The 23519-nt window shown below is 34.9% G+C and overlaps 1 protein-coding gene across 1 annotated transcript in view; it reads right to left on the bottom strand.

Moving 5' to 3' along the window:
• The window catches only part of CGNL1 (cingulin like 1), a 207026-nt gene that overhangs the window by 124604 nt on the left and 58903 nt on the right, over positions 1–23519 (bottom strand). The window contains exons 2-7 of the mRNA XM_051980721.1: positions 19713–21333; positions 14943–15037; positions 12873–12978; positions 7531–7632; positions 5834–5982; positions 4306–4441 (exon numbers count right to left, since the gene is read on the bottom strand). Of these exons, the coding sequence (XP_051836681.1) occupies positions 4306–4441; positions 5834–5982; positions 7531–7632; positions 12873–12978; positions 14943–15037; positions 19713–21323 (2199 nt within the window). The 5' untranslated portion in view covers positions 21324–21333. The remainder of the gene's footprint in view (positions 1–4305; positions 4442–5833; positions 5983–7530; positions 7633–12872; positions 12979–14942; positions 15038–19712; positions 21334–23519) is intronic.

Genomic DNA, 23519 nt, shown 5'->3' with positions numbered 1-23519 from the left:
GGTTGTTTTTTTAAGAGAGTCATCAAGGATAGAGGGGTGGCCTGGAAGCTACCTCTGACAAATTCTAGCTATGTGACCTCAGGCAACTCACTGCTCTAGGAAGTTAAAAAGCGTATGAGCTGCAGAAAAAGTGCTGACCTTTCTCACTAAAAGGCATTTCCTCACTTCAAAGGTCCATCCCTGTCCCTTAGAGTTGTAACTAGAATTGAAATGAAAAGAGATGAACGAGAAGCATTTTAGAATCTAATCTTTAATAGTGTGACAGGGACAGCTAGTTGGTACAGTAATAGACCCAACACTAGACCTGGAACCAGGAGGACCCGAGTTCAAATCTATCCTCAGATACTTGACATTTAGTAGTTTAGTGACTCTGGAAAAAATCGTTTAACCCAACTGTCTCACACACCCAAAAAAAAAAAAAAAAAGTGTTTTAAGTTAACGTTATGGATCATTCACAAAAAAAAAACAAAAAACAGATAAGAGTTCAGAATCAGAGTCTCCATAGAGAGACAGATAGGTAGATAAATAAGAATTCAGATGGGATAGTAGCCAAAATGATTCCTATCTACTTAAAGATTAACATAATAGCCAAAATCTTCTAAATGAAAGAGATTTGAAAGAGATAAACAAGTCAGCTTCTTTACCTTAGTAATACAGAAATTGAGACTCAGAAAGACTAACTGATTCATCCCAGAATCTGTAGATAGATGGTACCAAAGTCAGACAGGGCCAGGAACAAACTCGCCTGTTTTAGTTCACGGGAATAATTTTTTTCTTTCTTTCCTAAGCAATCATAGAACAAAAAAAGCTTGGCATTGTAAAGAGAAGCAAGCTAAAATCTACTAGGATACAGATTCTAAGCAAGAGAGATGCTGAGACTATAAGATAACTGTTCATTTCAAATGCCCAAGCAGTTGTTGACAGGAAAGTAGGTTAAAAAAAAAAAAAAGGAATTACAGGATTTTTTTTTAAACTATTAAAAAAGCCAAACAATGGGCAAGTTAAGATTTTTTTAACAATTCGGGATTGCTCCTAAATGAATTGCTTTGTTTTTCATATATCTCTAACTCCTAAATTATGTTTCATTTATTTATAAATGTAATATTTGTGGGGAGGCTTCTATTCTTTATATCTTTTATTCTTTTATGCAACTCTGAAGATATGATATAATGGACAATAAATTTTGAGAAAAACTGATGGTTCCTCTTTTCACACATTTATCAAAGAGGATGTAAACCAAAGATGTACAAATCTACATCTGTAGATTATAATGTAAGAGATTTTATATAATTTATCAAAGAGGATCTTAAAATAGATATAGATTATACTCCAAGAGATTTTATGTAATTTGGAAAGGAAAGGATTGGACCCATCCATACTTACTGTTATTCTTTTAGTTCCCTTTTTAAGTAGTAATAAGGTCTGATTCTTTTAATTTAAGTTCTTAAAAAAAAATTTTTTGTAAACAATTATTTATTCTTCTCTTCAGGTACCTTGAAGACTAGTCCCTACAACACCCTTGAAATTCTGTCCACTCTAGCATGGTTCTCTTCTATGTATCGTTGTTCTAAATTAGATGTTTTTCCCATTCTAATTTTCTTTACTGCCATCACTACTTCTACATTCAATATACCAAGGGATATATGATATTGGAATCTATAGATGGTAACAACACTGTTACTGACGTAGAAAAATGTTTATTGTTTTAAAATTTTTTAATGCTTTTTCATTTTCTGGAAATGGTTTTGTTCATTGTTTTCCTTTCACATTTAGTCTAAATGCCCTTGGAATGTTTTGACTTGGTCGAGTATCTCACTAAGCTTTTTACATATTTTTTGCACTTCACAATTCTGTGTTGAAGGGTTGTTTTTCTTTGTTGTTTCTTTGAGGCAGTATTGCTATCCATAATTTTCTACAATCATCACATATAACATTTTAAAAGTGGCTTATATTAGAAACTAATCTTTTTTTTTTTAAGAAACTAATCTTACTTTTAGATATCATACCTCATTATTTGGCAAAGAACTCTTAAGTGCATCATGGTTACAAATGATTCCTAGGTTCCTCTGATTTCCTCACTATTGTAACTGATCTACAATGTTTAAACTTTCTAACAGAATAATGAATCTATGTCAATGTCTTCTTAATCTTTTCCCATTTTATCCATCTACAACTTTTTTTTTTTAAAAAAGATCAAATTAGAGCTATCTCATTTGTATACTATGTCTTCTTTTGAATCAGATTCTTTCTTCTGATTGGGTAATGATTTTGATCTCTGCCCTAACAATTAGATAGTCCAACTAGAGAGAGAGAATTGATTTTTTAAAAATAATACAAGATCAAAGATTCAACTGTTCTTATTTATTGGCTACAAAATGGCATTTAATTTATTAGAACAAAATGTTAACTAATTGTCTCCAATACATATGCAAAAAGCACATGAGCTTCTTTGAAATATTTAATGAGGAACAACTTTGTTGAACAAAACTTTCGATTTGTAAACAAGTAAAGTAGAAACAGGGAGTCATGTTTTCCAAAGGTATTTAACTACTGTCGTGGAGGATGATGACTCAGAGTTCAAATAAAAGGGAGATTTCCTTCAGATTGTGCTATCATCAAGCATCGGATATCCTCAAATCTCTCAAATGAGATCCCTGATCATTAAAAGAATTCAGCTTAATGTTCCTCAACAGAAAAACCAAGGAGATGGAGAATAACTACTGTATACATACTGATATACAACTGGAAAGACAACTCATACAGATGGTTGGTCAAAAATTATCTTGGAAAGACACAGTAGATGAACAGTGAACTGATTCCAAAATTGAAAAGGAATAATGTGCTAAAATTAAATTGATTTGGAAGTATTATGTTATATTTTTAATGGCCCCAGCTTCTCCTTAAAACAAAAACTCAACTTTTCAACTGCAATATTCAAATAATTTCACCTTCCAAAGATGTTATATAGAAAGTCAGGGGTGGAGGAAAGAAATGAAGTTGAGAAGGGAGATATGGGGGATAGCTAATGCAAAGTCAGAGATGGCAGATAAAGTCATATTCAAGGAACTACAAGTAGGTCACAGAAACTGACTCAAACTTAAGAAGACTAAAAAGGAAAGAAGAAAGGTTAAGAAAGGTTTTAAATACCAAATAAAGACCTTAGCTCCACTGCAGTAAGCTGAAATTACTAGAAGTCTATCCTCCAAATAAGTGGACTGTTGTCAAAATAGTTTCTATTTATCTTTAGTTGTTTTAAACTTAATTCTAAGGAGAAAACAGTCTATCTCTCCCATTCTCCCATACCTAAAAGAAGCCATAATTAAATCATGAAGGTAGTATACCCCTCAAAGACTCTCCTAATTGCAGGCATATTATTTAAGAGGAAACAAACCATTTCTGTGGTAAGGATGCTTAAGCCTATAAAGTAAAAATAAAACAAAGCAAAAAAATAAAAATAAATAAGTAAAATAATTCAAGTAAAATCCTGTTAATAAACATTATATGATCCAAAGACCAATCCAGCTCATTTAAGGAAACTAATTTGCATGGGATTGATGCCACAGAAATTCTCAAGGACTGTTCTCTGAAGTATGTAAGTATTCTACTGATTATCCACACTCCATAAGCCAGGTATAGTACAATGAATGGAGATCTAGTCTTAAAGCCAAAAACTTTGGGTTCATGTCTCAACTTTGATGCCTATGTGTCAAACTCAAATAGAAACAAATCCCTCTACAAGCTACATATGACTTAAAAAATCACAAATTAACATGACCTATATTGTACTATATTCTCTTTATTTTTGTTTTATATTTTCATCTAGTTCATGCCTCACTCTTTGGGCTGCATGTCACTAATTTTGGCATGTCTGACCTAGTCAACTTTCTCAGACTTTAAGTTACAGAGATTATGCTGATGGAAGTAGTAGTTTCCTTACCTCTTATACCTAAAACACAGGTCCAATCCCAACCCTATCTCCCTCCACTCACAGCATCTAATAATGCATTTAAACAAAAAGTGTTCAACAGATATTTACAACTAATTAAGGAATATAAGTTCTAAATAATAAGGAATAAATCAACTTAGGAAGTTAAAGTGTTTATTAAGTTATTAAAAACTTAAATCCAGTGCTTCACAGATTCAGAGTTCTGGATTTTTTAAGTACTTATTAATAATTTGTTCTTACTCAGAATATGAAATGCCAGTTAAGACATACTTCTGCCACCTGAAGACTATTCCTACTGAGGTCACAAGTAGGGATTGATTCCTTTGGCAGAAAGTCTTTGATGTAACTATGCTCCTCACCTCAATTAGGGCTCCCTTTTCTCCATCATCTGAATGTTTTGCATTATCCAACTCATCATGCATTTCTGAGAGCTGGTCCTGGAGATCTCTGATCTCTGTCTGGTGCTGCTCCCGTTCCATCTTCACCTGAAACAACCTGATCAGGGAAAGGAAAATAATGTTAAACAAAAGTATAACAATCTTAAAGACCTAAAACATTATTATGTTCTCCTTGTTGCACTAAGTAAGAAGTCATCAAACCTGGAGCAATTACTTGACTTCTAGGGAATAGCATCTATAGTCTACTCCATCAAGAAAGAAATAACCAAGCGACATTTCTTGATATTTTTTCCCAAAGAAGAAATGACAATTTTACCTGAATTATGATCTTTATTCAAGGAATGAGGATCAGAAAGTGATAGAAAAGAATGAATTACCTTTATTGCAAAGCCCATTTTTTTAATAGGACCTTCCTACATTTCCACAGTTTCCTTCCCTTTCCCCCCTTTTTCTCATTTTTGTTATTTTTTAAGACTCTTAAAGGAATCTTTTTCATCTTTTCCTCAAAGAAACCTGAAGGCAGAAACCATAACTATGAAAATTATAGGATCAAAATATTTCAAGCAAGGGATTTTCCACATTCTCTAGCCCAACTTCCTTACTTGACAAATATGGAAACAGAAGCTGAGAATTTGAGTGACCTATCCTATGTCACACAGGTAAATAGACAAAAGACTTAGAATAAAAAAGTAAAAACCAAGTTTTCCTGGTCCTTCCTACTCTGCTCTACACTTCCTCTTGGGGTGTGTGTGTGTGTGTGTGTGTGTGTATACACATACATATACATACTGAATAATGCTGACTAAAAGGCTATGTCACATACTTCACTAGCCCTGAAGAATAAAAGTTTTTTTTATTAATGATAATGATTCTATTCCCTAGGATTTTCAATAGCTTCTCAATATGTACCACTTCCTTCTATAAATTTTTTTCCTTTGGATACATTCTAAAAATACCAGATATTGATATGTTGTTTTACCAATAAAATGATGGCTGAATTGACAAATAACATGGAACTTTTTTAAAGCTCTCACTTAAGTAAAAACTTAAGAATAAAAACTAGTGATTACCATATCATTTTAGAAAAGATTGTCCCTTTTAGGCTTGGAGTTAAAGCATAAATTACTTTGCTCATAGAATTCAAAACAACCCACATTTTTAAAAAATACAAAAGCTAACATGTCATAATTTTCTGTTAGCTATTATTCTTCATATGTTTAATCAAAGGCTCTATGAGTCTTTAGATATTTCTAAGAGGCAAGTGCCATGCATTAGAATATTAAATGGATGTGATCTGACCTTCAAGGTGTGAGAATAATGACATCCTCCCAACTATGCAGCCTCCCATTTCTAGATTTAGCACTGCACACACAACGAGAGTAAAAGGCTTAGAAAACCCTACACACCACACATGAAACTAACTGAAGATACAGATTTGCCTATTTATCTGCAGAAAAACTCAAATAGGATAGCACACTAGAGAGCTTACTCCTCCAGATTTTTCCGGAGCTCCATTTCACTGTCATCCAGACGTCTCTGCAGTGCTGAGGTTTCCTTCTCCTTTTCCTCCTGTCGGTTTCGAAGCTCCTCAAGGTTGACTCTCATTTGATCTCGCTCTTCTTTGATGTTTTGTTGATTCTAATGTGAAACAAATATCAATTTTTGAAATATGAGCAAGTATACAACTCCTTATACATTGATATCATCTAACAAAAAAACAGCTTTAAGGACTATCTTTCCCTACATATTTCCTTCTCAACAATGCAAGTAAATTTACCGCACAATTGATGCCTATAAAGAAATACAAAGGAATTAAACGAAGAATTAGAACTGGAACTATGACTTCATTATATGGGGAACTTCATAGGAAAAGAAATTCCTGCTGATATCAGCTGGCATCTTCTCTATAACTTATAGTTTTAAAGAATTATCCAGAGCTCTAACAAATTAAGTGACCTACCCATGATCACAATATGAACCCAAATCTTCCTGGTTCCAAGGCTGGTTTTCTATCCAATAAGCCACATTACCTCTTTAAATACTAAAACTAAATAGTTAATAAGTAAAGCAAAATGGGCAAGCCAATCTTAATACATTTGAGAGTTTGGGGAAACAAAAAATTTATTTTCCATTGACCATCACTCACTTATTATTTGATTTTTTACTTATTTTAATTTTTGGAAGAGCCCTGGTATTTCAGTGATCTGGAGAACTCCAAAAAAAGGAAACTCATTCTAAGAATGCAGACTGGGACCAGCTCTGTAACTTGTAATCTTAGAATTAAGTGGGATTCTGAGAAGTTGAGTAAGTTGCTCAAGATCTTAAGTCAGAAATGGGATTTGAATTCAAGTCTTCCTGACTCCAGGAAATGATTCTCTGGCCATCATACAATCTGCCTCACAAACTTCTATCCTCCATTACTAAACTGAAACTCTTTCTGTACTATTAGCTTATATTTTATCTTTTCTGTTTATTTCCAGATTTATATTGTTCATTTTTGCTTCCATACTTCCAAATAAAGTAGTAAATGCCATTTGTGCATACATGAAAGTGCATACCATGTATAGAGACAAGCTAATGCTTTTTTTTTCTGACCAATTCAACCCTTCCTCAGAAGGCTTATTCTTTATCTAAGACAAACTCAGAGAAGCAAATAGGATCTCATAAATTCTAGTAGTCAAAATTATGAAAACTCCTTTGTTGAAATGAACTTGGGTTAACTGGCTGCAAAAAGTTAGGCAGTAACTATGATTTCATGTCAAGCAATATAGTTATGACTTTTGAAAGCAACCATGATGAGGAAGGTGGGGGAAACTGTGATATTATCTGTGAGGGGATACTCTTAGGATAGAAACTACCATGAATAAGTTGTGGAAATATACTCAACCCTTGGTCTTAGATAGTTGTGTGGAGAAAACTAAGAAAGTAATTACCTTGCTCATTGACCACACCGCTAGTATATCAGAGGCAGGACCACACTGTCATTCCTCCCATTTATAGTTGAGGAAATTTTAGAGACATTATGTGATTTGCCTGTGTTTACATAGCCACAAAATTGTCTCAGGGATAATTCTAATCCAGATCTTTCTGATTCCAAGGCCAATACTGCTGTAAATTAAAAAGTTAGGTAATGCGTTTCAATACATATTATGTGTCTTCAAAATAACATTAAAAGAAAAATCATACCTTCACTTCTAGGTTGAGCTGTTTCTGAAGTTCTGAAACCTCCCTGTTTAGTTTATTTCTCTGTTCTAGTAACTCTCTGACTTCAGCTGAAGAATCAGAAACCTAAAATATGTAAAGAAATGTCAACTTCATACCCAGAGTATTTTTTCATCTTCAATTTTGACCCCTACCTCTGCCCACCTTGTGACCCAACCCTAATATAATACAATTGAGCCACTGCTGTAAGAAAATATAGCACAAATCAATTTTGTAAAATGACATTCTTTTTTGAGGATTCTTTCCCTCCAAAAAGTCAGATCACCCAGATGCTAGGAAAAAAACATGATTGAAGTTGACTTTCAGAAAATGTCATCACTGACCAGTCTAACTCTGAGTTACAACACAACTCTCTCCATATTTTTATCTCCAAAAAGAGTACTATAGATAGCACTCAAAAGTAATTGGATATAACCTCAAGGTGATTAGTGAACTACTCATATGCACTGGGGGATTGGTAATGGTGTTGCAGACCCAAGAGGAACCATGGAGGCAGAGAACAAAGCAGTTTTGCAGAGCAATAGCACAGCTAGCATTGTTGTTTTGTTTTTTGTTTTTTTTTCCAGTTTTCTGAAGCTGAATTGGCCCATGGGTTGTGTGTGTTTCACTTGGAAAGAAATATTTCATGGGCTAGGTCTGGGAATGTGAAAATTGATACCAAAACAGGGTTCTTAATAATCTCAGAAGAATTTAAACCATTTATTTTAATAACCCAAACTAAGAAAGAAAACTGCCTTATGCTTTCCTCATCAATCAATTTCAAGCAGGGAAACATTGCTCTATTTCCTGAATATCTATCTGCTGTTTTGTAAAGTGGTCTCAGTCCAACTCACAAGAGTTAAAATGGTACCAGGTCCAAAGCAGTCTGAAGACTGGATGGGGAATAGAAGCTAACTGGCCACTAATTCTATTGATATAATCATTTATTAATTACTTAGTACAAAAGAATATGAAGATATAATAAATAAGAAACAGCGCGAATTAACCCTCAAGAAACCTACATTTAATTGAGAAGACACTTTTAATTCCCTTCAATCTCTAGGATCCAGCCTCCAGAAAGACTTTCAACTGTGTTTGGGAACCAGTCCTATGTTTTCATTGGTGTAGGGAACTTCTGATCTCAGCTGCTATTCAATTCATAATCCTAGAGTTGTGTTGGTCACTGAGACTCTAAGTGGTCTTCCTAGTGTCACCAGGGCAGTATCTGTGACTGGTGAAACCTGAACCCAGTTTGTCTAAGAGGAGACCTGTATCCCAGGATCTCTAGATACCTTCTCCTTTCTTTCCATGAAAGCATCCTCTATAGGAGATGAAATCGCTGACCTACTTCCTTTGGCATGAATTTTCTCAACCTCCAGTTTCCTACTATTCCCTCAAGCTTGGCTCTTAATTATCTCTCCTGATTTCAATGTAAATAATCTTATGGTATGTACTAAGTGAATAATACCACGCATACTTTTGGAGATATAAAAGCAACTTAAAGTACAATTCTTGCCCTCAGGAAATTCATAATCTCATTGGAAAGAGAGGACAAAGTTAAGGAACAAAGTTAAATTAAAAAAGGATTCATGTCAACTCTGAGTTGGTCTTTGAAGCACAGTTTGGACTTTGATAATAAAAAGGGCAGGGGGAGAGGGTGGGTTTCTTGTGTTTTGGGAAGGGGGCAGTAGAAAAAAGCATAAGCAAAGACAAAAAGGCTGGTTTCATCTCCTTGATGGAGGAGTGAAAGAAGAAAGCTATAAAGAGCTATTGCATCTCCTGGATGAGACCAGCCAGACCATACTGCTGAACAAGGATGAATAAATAAGGAAGGATTGATTACAAATGGCCTTGAAGGACTTTTAAGAACTATTTGGATTTAATCCTAAAGACAAGAGGAGGAATGTTTTGTTTGGAGGAAAGGATTTGATGAAAGTAATACTTTAGAATAAGGCAAAGTGGTACTGAAGATAAGAGTACCAGCTTTGAAGTTAGAGATTATTGTTGTTGTTCAGTTGTTTTCAATCATTTCCAATTCTCTATAGCCCCATTTGGGATTCTCTTGGCAAGGATACTGGAGTGATTGGCCATTTCTTTATCCAATTCATTTTAGAGATGAGGAAACTGAGGCAAAGAGGGTTAAGTGACTTGCTCAGTCATGCTGCTATGTAAGTGTCTGAGACGGATCTGCACTCAGAAAGATGAGTCTTCCTAACTACCAGCTTGGCTCTCTAGTCACTTCCCAGCCTACATTCAAATTTTGCCTGATACTTACTATTTGTGTAATCTTAGGCAAATAAGTCATACTCACTCTCCCTCAGTTTCCTCATCTGTTAAAAAAAAAAAAAAAAAAGTTCAATAGCCCTGAGCCCTTTTTCATCTCCAGATTTATAAATCTATGATATGGCGATTGGAATGCACAGTGAAGAGGCTGGGGTAGGAAAATCAATTAGGATATGATAGCAAGAAATTTGGCATAAGGTAATCGGCTTGTGGCAGCAATAAAATTTTATTTGTTGCTTTGTGCTGTCACATTCCTTCATCCCAGTATCTTTCTACTACAGAGAAAGGGAAAGTTTTGCTTAGTTTCCCTCAACCTGAACAAACTGACATAGGGAGGAAGAGTTGGTTTCATTTGGTTTGGGGCTACTTGACAGGGCAAGAAAAGAATCCTAAACACAGATTATACTGCTCACCTATTCACCTGTTCTATTTTTTCATCTTTGACTGCTGGGATTCTGACACACCTTTCACCCAATGATGACTTCTATACACTTTAAACCTTTGATTACTTCCATTAAGCAACATAACAACAGTTTGCAAAGGAAAAAAAAAAGCCTGGTCTCCCCAGATGCTATGTAGTTATATGCACAACTTCATTAATCCTTACCCTCCCCAAGAGGGAATGCAATTATAGAGGGAATGGGGGGAAGCTGCCAAGCCCAGGAGGAGAGTTAAATGAGCTCTCCCTACCTCTTACGACAAAGGCCAATTCATCCTCTCCATAGTTAGTTTCCTTTCCTTCCCAGCACAGACAACCAAAACTTACAACTGTTCCAACCCTCTCTCGGTATTATCTCCACAATTATTCAGTGACCTGAAGACACTGACCCTCCAGCTCTTTTCAGCTTTGGTATCTCATGCCAATGTAAACAAATAAACAAAACTTGACCCTCCCTCTTCCTTCCCAAATCACATGATTATTAAGACTAACAGTCAGGCTGCAGTCTGAGTAATCAAAATTTTATATTTGGATTTTTAGATATGTTCATGCTTATGTTTACACTGGAGAAATAAATAAAATCTGGAAATTTATCCATGAGATACAAGTGAGGTGAGTTTGTGATCCTAGGAGGACAAAAATGTTAAAAAAAAAAAAAAACAAAAAAAAAAACCCTAGATTTTAAAAGGAAACTAAGTTTAGAAAGAATCTTGAATAAATGGGGGACAAAGGATTCTCCCTCAGATATTTGTAGGGGGTAGTCTGAGTCAGGAAAGAGAATTTAGACCAGAAAAATTCTTTGTATAGCTAATGAGGTTGAGGGGGGTGGCTTCTGAATGTACCATAGGGAAAGTCGATTTTCCCAAGGCAAATACACAGAAGGGTGCTAAAAACATAAGTGGCAATAAAGAAAAAGAAGGGAGTCCTACTTGAGGGCTGTCCTGGGCTTGGTTTCATTATGGATTCCCCTCAACTGCAATCTCTTAAATTCTGTCTTCTCTTTTGTCCCACAGAGGCACAGAGTGCAGATTAAAATCTCTTATTTCAAACAATTTGCAAACCTTGAACCCCAGCAAAATGAAAATTTTTGAAAAGCTCCCTGGGGTACTTGGCTCAGAGCTATGAAGCTAGAAGGGCCTTCAGGAGCCATCTGGTCCAATTCCTTCGCTTCATAAGTAAGCTGAGACTGAAGCAATATGACTTACCTAAGTTCACTTGGAAACAATAAGCATGATGAGTTAAAATTTGACTGAAAGCTTTCTGACTCCAGCACCAAAGCTTATTCTACTGTTTCAAGCTAAATTAGAAACAAAAAGGGACCTGTTTTTTTTTTCTCTGACCCTAAAAATCTGACATGAACTTAAGGATCTCTAAGAGTTTCCAGCACTTTAATTCATTAAGCTTTGCAATATTAATATCACTGATTGCTATATTAAATAATAGCTCACAACTCAGAAAGTTTCAAGAGTTCTTAAAGAAAAATTGATCAGTATCTAAGTTGAAGATAGATACACACACACACACACACACACACACAGAGATAGGTGACATAAAATGGAAAGATACAAATATTTCAGATGACAGAATCAAGACCCAAAAAGATCTCTAAAAAGGTAAATTAATGGCCTGGATTTATAAGAAGAAATGTAATAGGGATAAAAGGATTGAAGACTATAACCTCCATGAGGGCACAAATTGTACCTTACCTGAATTTTTTCTATCCCCAGTGTCTAATGCAGTTTTCTATCCACAGTATGGATAAAACTTGCTGAATTAAAAAATGAATGTAAAATTCTATAAATAGGGTTTTTTAAATTAAGCACACAAGTAAAAAAAAAAATGGAGATGTTACTATGTCCTATGGAAACAAAAGATTTTTTAAGTCATGAACTACTCTGAATCAGTCAACAAACATTTATTAAGTACCTACTAATACTTCTATTTCAGTTCACCTATCTTCCATATTAACTCAATTGAATATCCACCCCAACAATATGACATGGTATCCAGTGTAATAGAGTCAGGCTACAAGAACATCCAATTTGAGGCAACATGTAGTTATGAGGAACATTGACAACCTTGGAGTCTATTGGCAAAATGGGATGCATTTGGGGAAAATCACTGGCAAAGGGTTTTAAAATTATAATAAATGAGGAACTGTTGAAAGAAATTATTTAGTTGGAAGATGGGAAGAATTAGAATAATTATCTTAAAAGAAGCAAAGGGCTCTTACATGGAAGAGGGATTAAATTCTTGTAGCTACCCAGAGAGATTCATACCAGTGAGTGAAAATTACAGGAATTTAAGGTTTAGCTTCAATATAAAAAAAGATCTGTCAAACAAAATTGTTTAATAACGGAATGGACTTCTTCATGAGATAGTGATTTCTTTTCCCCTCCAAATATTCAGGGAAAAGCCAAACATTTTTTTTCCCTTTAGTTATGCAGTAAGAAAAAATTAATAGATCAGGATGGGGAACTGGCAAAACAATCTCTAAAGCACTTTATTCTGCTTGCACCGATTAATAAAATAGTAGCCTGAAAAAAAGCATATTTTTCAACTCTCCAATTAATATTCTATATTTGATGTAAAAATCCCAATTTACTCGATTGTTTCCTTGTGCACTTCCAGCTGCTCGAGACTTTAAAGTCTGAATCTTCTCAAAGACCAGGTTTACTTTTCTCTTAGTGGCATCATCATTTTCAGAGCTCCTAAAAAATAGAGACAGTATAAATAAACTTTGTGAAACATCACCAATTAATTTTAAATGGAGCTAAATCCATGCTTTAGGAGAATAAGGGTTTATGAGTTTATAATCTGCCCTCTGATATTTACTAGTCACATGACCCTTGGAAAGTTACTTAAACTTGTTAGACTCAGTTTCCTCATCTGTAAAATGAGCTGGAGAAGGAAATGACAAACCACTCCAATATCTCTACCAAGAAAATCCCAAATGGAGTCATGAAGAATTGGACACAACTGAAAAAGGAATAAATAAAGAATCTGTGAGGAATTCCCAGACTCAATGTGTCTGGTCTCAGCTTTTCATAGTAGCTAAGTAACAGGTAATTTTGGCTAACATAGGGACTAAGGATGCTTGCCCTGAGTTGCAAAGTCTGTAAGTCACAAAGCCATCTAACTTCAAGTCCACCATTCTTATTCATTAAGTCTTGCTCTTTAGTCTATGAGACTTAGTACTATACTTAAAAGAAAATGTAAGATAATCTGGTACAATATGGCTATAAGCCAACCTTTGTAAAATGTAACATGAAGCTATATATAGATTTTGATAAACTTATTGATGTAGATATGGTTTTTTAAAGTATCTGAATTGTCAGGGTGTTTGTTTTTAATTTGTTGTATCTATGACAGCTCAATTTGGAAGATGTCTTTTTTTAATTAGGCAGAGGAGTTGCACCCAAAGTTAAAGAAGTCTTTTTTTTAATTTCTTTTTTTTTAGAATAGCTTTTTATTTTTCCAAATATATGCAAGGATAGTTTTTCACACTGACCTTTGCCAAACCTTGTATCCCAAATATTTCTCCCTCTCTCCTCTTCTTCCCTCCCTTAAACAGCATATATCCAAATATAAGTTAAACATATGCAATTATTCTAAACATATTTCTATATTCGCCATGCTGCACAAGACAAAAGGGAAAAAAACAAGAGGAAGAAAAAAGCCAACAAGCAAACAAAGAACAACAACCAAAAAGATTAAAATACTATGCTTTGATTCATATTCATTCTCCATAGTTCTCTCTCTGGATGAGGATGACTCTTTCCATCAAATCCACTGGAAATGCTGAAGAATATTCTTTAGTGAAAATTTGTCATTTTAGTCTTTAGTTCAAATGGTTCATACATTTTCCCTAACAAGAAAGTTCATTTGCACTTGGGAGTTTTCTACTGACTCTAAGTGTTTTGGAGAACAATTAATTACATGGCAGAGAGAGACAATAATAGAAGAGGAAAGGCGGAATTTGAACTCTGTTAATGACAGCCCATAGGACCACTTCTCAGGCAAGCTGCTTATAGCTTCAGGCCTTCAATCAACCAGTAAGCATTTATTAAGCCTCTATTAAATATTAGGCATTGTGCTGGGCTAAGTATTGAGATAAAAACAAATTTCCTCATTTGTCAAATGACAGAATTTTACTAGCTGATCTCTAAGATCCCTTCAAATTCTATGTTCTGTAGTTAAGCTATGTAGAATAGCTTTTTAGCAAACCTGAGAAGGAATAAGAGAAGGAAAGAATTAACAAACATCTTGGCTACAATTACATAGTTAAAGTTGCTTATTATGATCTGAAACCTGATAACTGACATTTAACTTTTTGAGTCAAGAAAGATTCAGAAAATGATGATGCTAGCTTTAATTTTATGCAGAATAGGTGGCTAGCAAACAAGCTTACAAATTATATATTTATATTTGAAATAATGGTTCTGCTATGCTTTTTTAATTAAAAAAAATATTCATTTTAGGAAGAAGAAACTCCTACAGAAATTTTAAACATTGTTAGCCTTTTAATTATATTACTTTTATACAGTATCCATCCTATGTCATCTTCACGGCTAAAAGACATGAAAATATATTCCAAACCATTCTGACAGCCAAATTAACAGTGCACATCAAAAACTACATGGCTTATAACATTTAAATAAATGAAGGAACTTACCCTTCTTTGAGATAATTGTAAAGGATCTGTTTAGCTGTCTCCTCATTTGTTTGTTGAGCAAGTTCTTGCTGGCCTTTTAACAAGTCAGGGGTGGCCTAAAATATAACATTGGTTGTTACATGATCATAGGTAAGTTTGCCAAAAGAAAGCATGTTCTTAATAAATGCCTCAAAATTGCAATTCCTTATTATGTTTCATGAAGGATCTTCATTGTGACCATTATTTTCTCCCTCATGCATTCCCTTCCCCTACACTGAAGCAATTAATCCATATTTTTTCCTGTTTTCTCTATTTTTAATACTCTGTTTTCTTATTTTAGTAACTGAAGTCATAAATGCTCTTCCTGAACTCACTCTTTCTTAATTAAAAAACAATTTGCTTCACTTAAAGAGGTGAAGATTTAACAGTGCCATTTTCCTCAGCCCCAGTTCTTCAGATCCTTAGATTTCTTAAAATATATCCAATGTCCCAAAATTTTAATGTAGTAATTGTAGAACAGTTGGCAAAGAGGAATCTGAATGGGGACAATGATATTGAAATGTCTAAAAATCAAAAATAATCTGAATGAAAGGAAAACAAATTTGTTCATCTAATCTTGCATTGCTTACTTAGGCAATAGAAGGTGAGTGCTAAGAGAGGGGAAATGGCCTTAGATACCCAAATAAAGTTAAATTTGGGGGAAAATAGAAGTAAGTACAACTTTGCAAAGAGTAATAAACATGGAAATCATAAGATAACACTCTAAAAATATAAATGACTTCGAAAGGGACTCAAATAACATAATAAGAGCAATGGCATTATAAAAAGCTAGAATATGCCTAATTTTTAAGAAGGATATCAAGGAGACCAATCATCTGAGCAAGTATGGTATTTCCTATAGCTATGTTCCTGTGTTAAAAGTCCACCTTAGAAAGCATTATAGCTAATGAATGGATTACCTCATCATATGTGGATAAATATGGGATGGCATTTCCCAAAGAAATAACAATTACTAGACTTTTAAGTTGCATGAGGGCAAAGACCATGTGTCTATCTCCAACAGTGTCTTGTGTAATGTTTTATAGACAGAAGGCACTTAAATAAAATTTCATCATATTTTTAACTGAATTGCAATTTCACTATTAGTGGTAATATTAATTTTGTTAATATTAAATAAAACAATAGTCTTTATATTGCTTTAAAGTTGACAAAACATTTTCTTTACTACAATCCAGTGAAAAGATTTAGAACTACCTTTGTTTTACATATGACAAAACCAAATTTCAGATAAGTTAACTGACTTTTCTAAGGTCACAGAGAGAGGACTACTGACTTCAAATACAATGCTTTTTCACTGCAGCAAGGATCCTCATGTTCCAGACTAAAAACCACTGGTGACAAAACCCTCCCCTAAGTAGTATTGCAAGACTGCAGATACATAGACAACTATGTGATCCAATAGAAACAATGTTGGTGTCAGGAAGGGAGTTCGAATTCTATTTCTGACATTAGTTTTGAGTGCTTGGGCAAATCACTTTATTTCAGGCTGTTTCTTCATATCTATAAAGTGAAAAACTGGACTTCATGGCTTCTATAGTCCCTTTCAGCTCAAAAGCTATGATCCTAAAAAATGTGATGGCTTTGTCAGTTAACTATTTTTCTTTTTTGCAAAGGAGAACTAAATGTATATGAGAAAGGCAGGTAATGTTGGGTAAGAAGTGATATAAAAAGTCATCAATTTTCTTAAAGGCTAAAAAAAAAAAAAAACACCTCACTGATATTGATAAAAATACAAATCCAAGTTAATTCTGGAACTCTAGATTGGATCAAATTCTAAGCCTCGAAAGAGAGAGGGCAATTATAGAACCCAAATTAAGAAAAGTACAGGGTAGAACAAGTAATTAGCAAATTTTTAAAAGATTTTTAACTTATCTGTCATTGTCTCAGAATATCTGAAAGCTTCTTTTTTTAACCTTCAGAAAGGTACTGTCAGCTCTTTATCTTCAACTTAGGAAAACTATAGAGGCCTCTTAAGTAGAAGAAATGCATTTACTTTTTAGTTTTATCACACTTTGGAACTTTCTCCATCTATTAAGTGCAAAGCTTGGACTAGATGACCTAAAATGTCCCTTCCTGCTCTAACATATATAACTCTAAGTTACCTAAAAGTAACTTTGGATTTACATACTTTCCTACTGTCTCTCTAAGTTTTTTTAACAAGTACTTTCCAAGGACCCAGTTTGAAATCATATCTAACTTCTTCTGTTTCATGAAGGCAACTGGATGACAAAGTATATGAGACTTGAGAGTCAGGAGGATTTAAGTCAGCAACAGATAATAGTCTGTAACTTAATTTCCCTGACACCCCCCACCTCTGCCCTGCCATGCCCCTGCTTCAAAAATGAAGATAATATTAGTATCAACTTCACAAAATAGTTATACAAATAAAGTGAGATATTTGTAAAATGCTTTGCAAACCTTAAAGTGCTACATAAATATTATTATTATATGCTAGTTAAAATAAACAAACAAAAAACAAATGTCATGTCTTATAGTTTTCTCCAATACTGGAAAAGTTTTAGGGGAAAATGTCATTCCCCCCAGGATGGATTTATCTCTCTCACCAAAAACCAGGCTTCTTGGAAAGGGTTCTGTCATACTTAGTAATGGGATTATTAGATTGTAGATTTTTATTTCAATTTGTCTGAAAAATGCCAGCTTCCAAAGGTTTCCAATCTGCAATATCCTGAACCACAGCATTTACCTTTGCTAAGTGTTTACTTTTTTTTTTAACTTAATAGTATTTTATTTTTCCAATTATGTGTAAAGATAGTTTTTTGTAAGATTAAATTCTAAAAGTAATCTAAATGGTGAGTACCAACATAAAAAGCAGAGAAATTTAAAATGAAAATACAACAAAGCTGACAGTATAAGTTTTAGGGTATGATGGGTTTTTCGCTTTGGGGGGGGAGGGGAGCTTCTTTTTTGCCAAGGAAACATAAACCTCATTAGCACATAACAGAAATAGCATTAAAACTTTTTTCTAAAATAAAGACAGACCTTTGGGATCTTAAAGAAAAAACTAAGTGGCAGTATATACTCTATGAGCATTGGGGAACTCTCCAGTAAAAAAAGCCCACACATTAACAATAATTGATGGATTCTCTTCCTGAAGTTTCAAAGGAACTTTTGAAATGGTTCAAGAGCTAACCACTTACTTAGCATGTACATTCTGAAGGATAATTGCTAGTCTTCAAAAATCTTCTCTTGCTTAAGGAAATACTTATTTTTTTACCATATTCAACAGATTCCTACAATCTGAACAATCTAATTGGTTCATGAGCATCTCCTGGATCAAGATTTGGCTGAGCTCAGTGGGAATTGGGAGACAAATACCAACAAGTGGATGGAAAGGGCAAAGTAAAAATGCACCCTCCACATTTGTCCTGTCCCTTCTCCCTTAAAGAGACCACTGGGGGCAGCTAAGTGAATCAGTAGATAGAGCACCAGCCCTGAAGTCAGGAGGACCTGAGTTGAAATCTGGCCTCAGACACTTAACACTTCCTGGCTGTGTGACCCTGGGCAAGTCACTTAACCCCAATTGCCTCAGGGGGAAAAAATTAAATCACTGTAAGATTATATACCTCTGTATGCTTCCCATTTGAAAATCGTGATTACCATATATTTTCACAAAAATAGATAACAGAAAAGATAACCATTACAGTTATGTAGCTGGGTATGTGTTTGTGTGTGTATATATGTATGTATATTAAAAATGTTTCCATATGTGTGTGTGTGTATATGTGTGTGTGTGTGTGTGTAGATACATATAACACCCATTCTTTGAATGAATCTGGGAAACTATCCTAATTAGCCAGTACATACGTGCCTACATATATAAAATACTAAAAAAAAATCAGTGATATGTAATTAATGATTAATATAAGGAGATGGTACTATGGTTTGAACTATGGTAATATAAGAGAATTATTAAGATAGATTTTGGTTCCCCCTTTTCCCCTTAATATTTGTTTTATCCTCCATTAGAATTGCCCAAGAAATGAAGGTAATCCTGGGTTCTCAAAAATTACAACAGAAGAGAGTGAGCTGTGGTAGTTCTGATCAAGTTGGTAAATCTTTGGACATAGGTCTGGTTATGATCTGAATTACCTGTCATCTGAAAGACTAATTAAATTCAAAGAAACTCATCTTCAGTTAGCTGCACAGTAATGAATTTTTAGCCATGGAAACTGCCAAAGACTAGTTAACCACAGAAAAGGGTCACAATCCGTGTCCATGAACATCAACAAAAATCATAAGATCTTGAAATAATTTAGATATTGGGACAGCTAGGTAGCATAGTGAACAGAGCACCAGCCCTTTAGTCAGGAAGATCTGAATTCAAATCTGACCTCAGATACTGGCTGTGTGACCCTGAGCAAGTCACTTAACCTCAACTGCCTCTGCCAAAAAAAATTAGATGTTATTTATCCCTGATCTACATATGATTATGTATTTTAACCATTATATTTATGTGTAATGTGGGTAGTGCTGATTATAGAACTATATTTCTGAATATATTTCAAGTGAGGCTAATATTTTTTAAGTCAAAATATGCTTAATTTTATACATATTTTATTGACTCCCCTTTCCCATTAAAGATCATAGGAATACAACAGAATTAGAAGGGATTTGATGGCATCTAAGCCCAAGTCCTTTGACTCAGTGGTCATTGCCCCATGACTGTCATTGAAGCCATTTTTAAAAAGCCACTTGACACATGAGAATTACCTGAGTATGTGTAGCAGAGGAGAGTGTCTTGATGGAGATTTTCTTTGTTCCTGAATCAGGTGATGTGGCCGCAGCCTGATTCTGTAACAACACAGTGGCCGTTGCTGTTTTTATTTCTTCCTCCTTTTTATTCTGGGTTATAAGTGCGGAGGGTCTCATTAACCCACTATTATTAACTTTATTCTCATGACTTTTGCCTGCATTATGGAACTGCGACCATTTGGGCTGTCCATCAGGAGCATCCTGACCTAGCTCCTGCAGTTTCCCAGAGGTCCGCCCTACCGCAAAATGTTTCCCACCAGAAAGAAGGCGACGATCTCGCGAGAGAGGCTTCTGCTGCCAAACCTGGGATGGTCTGAGGAGATGTTCGTTTGATTTGCCCAAGTTTCGGCTAAACTCATCTAAGTATTCAGAGTCTCCCTGTAGACCAAAAGGAAAGGCACTATCTACGCTTCTGGATCTCTCACGATCATCTGGATGAAATCTGTTCCGTTTCCCAGATCTCCCTCTTCTCTGAGAGCCAACTTTCTGATCAAATTTTTCAATTAATTGATCTACACCTACAATAGATCCTGTATCAATGTCCCGGCCTGTTCCTGGCATGAAGGGGATGTATCTTCTGTTTTCATGACGATTCACATTGTCAGCATGGATGGCGTAATCCTGGTCATCCAGCAGAAATTTGTACAGAGAGTTGGCTGAAGTGGGGGTGGCTGAGGAGGAGGAGGATCTCCGTGACCTGTAACCATCCAACACCAGCCCAGCAGAATCTTGACGGCGAAAGGGAAGAACATCTGGCTGACTCTTTTTGCTTTCCTGATGAGTATCAGAGTGAATGGCAGTAAGGGGCTTCTCAGACGGCGATTCAGCTGGCAGCCCCTCGTTGGCGCAGTTCTGAACATTCAAACACACCGATGCCTGCTTCTTGGGATCATCTATCATAATTGAGCTGCACAAACGAATGGCTGTCACATTGCATTTTGACATGTCTCCTGGAGGCATGCTAGCTGGTTGAGAAGTAGCAGGTTTAGAAAAGCAAGTTTGAGAATGCTTGTCATTTTTAGTTTCATCTGTAAGTGTTTTGGTCCAATTGCGCTCATGAGAGGGATCAGTCTCTAAATTCAATTCATTCTTTTCAGGATTATAAGGCTGCAAAAGTTCAGGGTGTCTCTGAAAGTTCAGCATATTAGATGATTTTAGTGAACTATCTTTGTGGTCAAGAAGTCCATTTTTACCTTCATATAGCCTGGCTGATTTTAGACTTCTAAATACAGTGGGTTGTCCATATGGGTTTTCTGGAAACCTTATTTCTTCACTGGCTTTCTCTTCCAGTCTGGGATCAACATTGGAATGTAAAGGCAGGTCGTTGACTGTTGGAGGCGTAAATGATGGCCCATTTTCTGCAAAAGGCATGCCTGCCAAACATCTCTCTGTATTATTCAGTACAATGTATGGATGGCCATCAATTCCTTGTACTCTAATACTGACACCATAAGATCCTGTCTTGGCATTCTGAGAAAGCCTTGATTTTTTGGTCTCATCACTTTCAACCCTAAGATGTACTCCATACTCCTGCTGCACATGCTTATATTCTCCAAAATACAGCTCCATAATGTTTAAGCTATAAAAAAAAAGAAGAAGAAGAAAATAGGGAGAAAAATTAGTCTTTAAATGAAACAAGACTTCATGCTTCAAACAGGATCTCTCTACTTGATACCTCCACCCAGATATCCAACCCAGATACTTCAACCTGCACACATCCAAAGCAGAACTCCTCTTGTCCTCCTCCCTCTATAACCTCTTAGTTTCTACTGAAAGCATTTCTGACCTTTTCCAAGACTCATAATTCAATTATTTTTGAGTCTTCACTCAATATCTATTCAGGTGACAGAATTTGATTCTTTCTAAAAAATATTAAACATCATCATCATCCCTCTTCTTTTTACTTTCTGCTGACACCCTGGTGTTCAGACCATCAAGATTCTTCTCCTGGATTATTATAGTAGCCTCCTTCCCAATCTTCCTGATTCTAATTTCTTCCTCTTTCCATTGTATGTATCCTTCTGCTTACTGCCATGATAAACATCATGTCATAGAGATTTGTTAAAATCTTTCAGTGGGATTCCTCAAGGCTTCTAAATAAAATACAGTTTACTCGCATAGCCTAGAAATCAGGGATTTCAATAACTTGATTCTAATTTCCAGGCATTATTATCATACAACCCTTTACAAGACTTATGTGCCAGTCAAACTGAACTATTTATTTACAGATCTAGTCCTGCATTTTTTCACCTCTATAACTTTGTACATAATTCTGACTTTCACTAAGCTGTTTATAAAAGGAAAAATTTTCTTAATTTTGTTCTCAAAATACAGAAAGTTAGAAGAAATATATACAAAGGGGAAAATATATAATGCTTAAGTGATGTCCCTTACATTTCTATAGTTAATATTTATGTAAATAAAGCTTAAAGACTTATTTGCAAAATATTTTACATAAAGTTACTATCCCTTCCACAATTACAACTTCTTTCTTCACAGTTTCAACATATTTCAGGTCAGCATAAGAAATTAAATGACAACTTAGGGAGTGGGGAGGATGGAGAATTTTGTGGAAGCCAAGCAAAAGCTAGCAGATGACATAGAAAAAGATTAGGAAACTCAGAAATGCATAAAATATATGTATAGTATTATGTAATAGAAAACATTTTATCTTTTATATCACAGTAATTCAGATTTCTCTGGTATAAAGGAAGGGCCAAAAAATATTACATGGATTTTCCAAATCATGGGAGTAATTCTTCCCTAACATCTGGGATGTGGAAGAGATAACTGCATTATCTCATTTGATCCTCACAGTAATCCAGTAAGGTGGGTGCTGCTGTCGTCATTTTTCAGAGGAGAAAACTGGGATTGCCCTTCTGGTTTTTGAAGATGTTCTCTTCCACAACTCAGTTCTGATGCCACCTTTTCCATGAAATCTTTCCTGATCACCCAGTTAATGGACATTTATCTGTCCATTCTCTAATTTCTCGTAAAATTCAATTGGACCATCTATGTAATTATCATATTACAACTCTTATAATAATTATTTTGTGTTTGTATTTATTACAGTCATAGAAGCCTGTAAGAAATTTTAGTCTTGAATTTCATTAACTGGTCAGTGTTTTAAATGAAAGGTCAACTCTAGTTATTGTTTTCCCAGAATCATAACTCTTAGCGATGTAGCAAAATCATCTTCAATTCTTCAAGAAATTCATGATTTCATTCATGAGAATACTAGTATACTCCTACAGACTATTCTGACTTCAGGTGCACATATGACCAAAAAGACATTTGATATTATTTAGGTGGATCTCAAGAAATAAAAATATAGCCTATTCTTATGACCAAACTTAATAGTTTTCCAACTTGGTAGAAGCTGGTACTCCTATATTAAACAAATATTAATGGACTACTATGTACAAGAAACTGAGTTAGGTGATAAGGATACAAAGACAAAAATGAAATAGTTAAGGAAATCACATTCTCCTGAAAGATGTAATATGTACCAAAAAAAAAAAAAAAACCAAATACAAGGCAATCTGAAGAAGAAGAAACCACTAATAATGTGGATTGGGGCAGGGGAGGAGTGAAGCACAGGAAAGTAGGAAGATGTTAGTATAGGAAGAATGCCAGAACTGAGCCTTGAAAAAAGTGAAGGATCCTAAGAGGTTACCATGAGCAAGTCTTGCATTCAAAGAATGAAGAATAATCTATGCAAACACACACAAGTGAGAAATAGAATACCCACTTTGGAGAACAACT

This window comes from Antechinus flavipes, chromosome 2 (genome assembly GCF_016432865.1).
Source record: "Antechinus flavipes isolate AdamAnt ecotype Samford, QLD, Australia chromosome 2, AdamAnt_v2, whole genome shotgun sequence".
Classification (NCBI taxonomy): Eukaryota; Metazoa; Chordata; class Mammalia; order Dasyuromorphia; family Dasyuridae; genus Antechinus; species Antechinus flavipes.
Note: the sequence above shows the minus strand (reverse complement) of the source record. Positions and strands in the feature narration are given on the sequence as shown.